The sequence below is a fragment of the Erythranthe guttata genome, chromosome 4 (genome assembly GCF_056151865.1).
Source record: "Erythranthe guttata isolate IM_541 chromosome 4, IM_541, whole genome shotgun sequence".
NCBI classification, from domain to species: domain Eukaryota; kingdom Viridiplantae; phylum Streptophyta; class Magnoliopsida; order Lamiales; family Phrymaceae; genus Erythranthe; species Erythranthe guttata.
Genome location: NC_142536.1, coordinates 15377979 through 15380905, shown reverse-complemented (window position 1 = coordinate 15380905; position 2927 = coordinate 15377979). Strand labels below are relative to the sequence as shown.

Here is a 2927-nt window from a genome sequence, read left to right as displayed (position 1 = left end):
TAATTTTTTTATTTATTTTTATTTTTTTTTTCGGTTTTTTTTAAAAACAATAAATTTAAAAAAAAAATTAAAAAAAATAAAATTACGTGGAAATACGCTCGTGCGTTTTCACACGCACAGAGGCGTTTTGCACGTGTGTTTTCACACGAGCAGAACACCTCTGTTCGTGTGAAAACGCACGAACACCAATATTTTTTTTTTTTATTTTTTTTTTATTTCGTTAATAATACAAATTAAAATATAATTTCGTTCGATACAACATAATTATAATCCGTACAAATAACTAAATAAGTAAATCCGATAACAACGTAAACAAAATTACAATAATACAGTACTACCTATGCCTAGAAGTCAACGTCCTCCCATGGATCCGACTTCGGCTCGACAACCAACGTTCTCCAGAATGGATGTAACTCTTGCGGATAAAAAGTATCTCCCTCGGCAATTTTAACAGCAATCATACACGCACACGGGAGTCCGTGGGTTCGGCTTAGGTAACAGTTGCAACTATCCGGATTCTTTTCCAACTTTTCGTACTCTTTATCCAACAGGTCCAGTGCTTTGTGTGATACGTTACATACCAAAGCACCGAAGCACGACAGTGAAGTACTGTACATCCTGACTGTTCTACTGCTTTCGTTTTCCACCTTCAATTCATTAATTTGAAGGTCAACTTGCGCATCTAGTGCATTTTGAACTGTATCCATAGCTCCAGTCGATGTTTGGATCCAACGCTTCGATGCACGATGTGCACTCTCTACTCTGTTTCGAGAAAACACTCAAATAATGAATAAATGTAACATGTGTATAAAAGATTGTACGTAACGAGTTTATAGTAAAATCAATTTATATACCTGTTAGTCGTCGTGTTACCGAAATGAACGATGTTGTTGGTCCAACACTTAACAAATCTCTCCTTATAAATCAACCACGTTTCATTGATGTAAGTTATCAGCTTCGGATATTGCCCGTACAAACTAACTATCTCTCTATAGTTGCATTCGTATTCTTCCTCAGTCTCAGATTCGACTAACTTTGCCCACACCGTCCTCCGGAACAGTACACCCAACTTGGTGTTACCCAAGAATTTTGACGCGTTTGCCTCAACGTTTCTGTTTATGTGATATAAACATAACATGTGATGCGAATGTGGAAACACGTTTGGCAATGCTTTCAGTAGGCCCAGCTCACGATCTGTCAGTATCACTTCTGGTTCTATCCCGATTGGTAATATGTCTCGCAAACATCGCAATGTCCATGCATAAGTGTCCCCATCTTCACGTGACATAAAAGCAACGGCAATAGTGAAGTTCCTTCCCACGGGAGTAACCCCAATGATCTCCAAAAGAGGCATTTCATATCTACATGAAGGTAATTATAATTTAGTCAACTCTTATATATATATATATATATATATATATATAATAAATGTAATTCACATTTAAATAATTATTACCTGTTAGTCTTGTACGTGCAATCCATCAGGATGACGTATGGAAATAACTGCAAAAGCTTTATTGAATCAGGGTGCGCAAACATAACGTCTTGCACTGTATCACCAGCTGGATTTGTTCGATGCCATTTGCTGTATCCACTCTCACTTAGTTCGTGCCACAGATGTTGTATAACTGTTTTTCCTTTCATTTCCTCTCGTCTAATTTTCTGTGATTCATTGTACACATCTCTCAAGGACGCAGCCGTATCCGGATTCATCTGTCTCAGATGATGCAAAATTTCCTTCGGCTTCACATGGCTCTTTTTCAGTATCTTTGTCACTTCTCGTTGCTCTTCAGTCAGGCGACTTAGCGAACGTAGTCCTTGTGGATATTTATGAGGATTATGATTGTGATTGCCATTTTTGATGGTAAGGCGCCATAATCCATCACGACCCTCTTTACCCCATAGCGCAAAAGGGCATTTACACTTTATTGTACCGGACTTCCGGCTTGTTTTGACCTCTGCATTTTTTCCTCGACTCTTATAGGCTCTTTTACAAGTCAAATATTGTCGGCCCTCGTGGTAAGACTGTCGCCTAATCTCATGTCCATGACTGATGGCCATATTCATCGCCCACTCGACTAGTGCATCTTTACTATCAAATGCAGTCGAAATTGTGAAAAATTCACTGAAATCATGTAGCTCGAATGTTTCAATATCTTCATCCACATCTATGTATACTTCTTGTTTTTATATTAATGTAGTTAGCAAATTATAAAACTAAAAATAAAACTAAAAAAAAAAAAAAAAAAAAATTTGTGTTGCTCGTGTGATTTCACACGAACAGAGACGTTCTGCTCGTGTGATTTCACACGAGCAAACCTCCTCTGCTCGTGTGAAATCACACGAGCTAATTAAAAAAAAATAAAAAAATTGTTCATGAGCTCGTGTGAATTTACGCGAGCACTTGCCAAGTGCTCGCGTAAATTCACACGAGCACATGAATAAAAAATAAAATTCATCTACTCGTGTGAATTTACACGAGCACTTGGCAAGTGCTCGCGTAAATTCACACGAGTAGATGAATTTTCGGGAAAAAAACGAAAAACTTACATTCGGGTCTAAGTTGTTTGGATCCATCGCAAAAATTGTTGAATATCTGAAATTTTTCACTTTGAATGTTGAGTTTTATATTTTATAGGATTTGGTAGAAATAGTACAAAAGGTAAATAGTTATGGTAAAAAGGTAAAAAATCATGGTAAAAATGTGCCTGAATGTTTAATTTGGCCTGCGTATATCAACTCCCTTTCACTTAAAAGACCATCGGTGTATCATGATACTTTAATTTCTAAAGCTATTTTCTTTCTTAATGATATTTTTCTTTCTTAGATACTAGTATTTATCCCGTACGATGCACGGTATAAAAATTTAAAAGTGGAAAAATTAATTATTTAAACAAATACATGATAACAATCCATCGTGTTTTCAC

General features: G+C 36.5%; 1 protein-coding gene across 1 annotated transcript; it reads right to left on the bottom strand.

The window, feature by feature from the left end:
• Positions 1–344: 344 nt before the first annotated feature.
• On the bottom strand, positions 345–2647 carry LOC105975416 (PKS-NRPS hybrid synthetase cheA-like). Its single transcript, XM_088817557.1, has 4 exons — positions 2547–2647; positions 1457–2177; positions 855–1361; positions 345–762 (listed from the first exon to the last, which is right to left on the bottom strand). Exons 1-4 carry the CDS (start codon positions 2575–2577, stop codon positions 345–347), a joined length of 1677 nt encoding a protein of 558 aa, XP_088673683.1. The 5' UTR covers positions 2578–2647.
• Positions 2648–2927: the final 280 nt, after the last annotated feature.

Excerpts from the sequence above, each read along its gene's own strand:
- LOC105975416 (XM_088817557.1), bottom strand. The coding sequence starts at position 2,577 with ATGGATCCAAACAACTTAGACCCGAATGTAA. Across the intron at positions 2,178-2,546 it reads CAACTTAGACCCGAATGTAA|TATACATAGATGTGGATGAA; the intron begins GTTTTTCGTTTT and ends AAAAACAAGAAG. Across the intron at positions 1,362-1,456 it reads TGCACGTACAAGACTAACAG|ATATGAAATGCCTCTTTTGG; the intron begins GTAATAATTATT and ends ACCTTCATGTAG.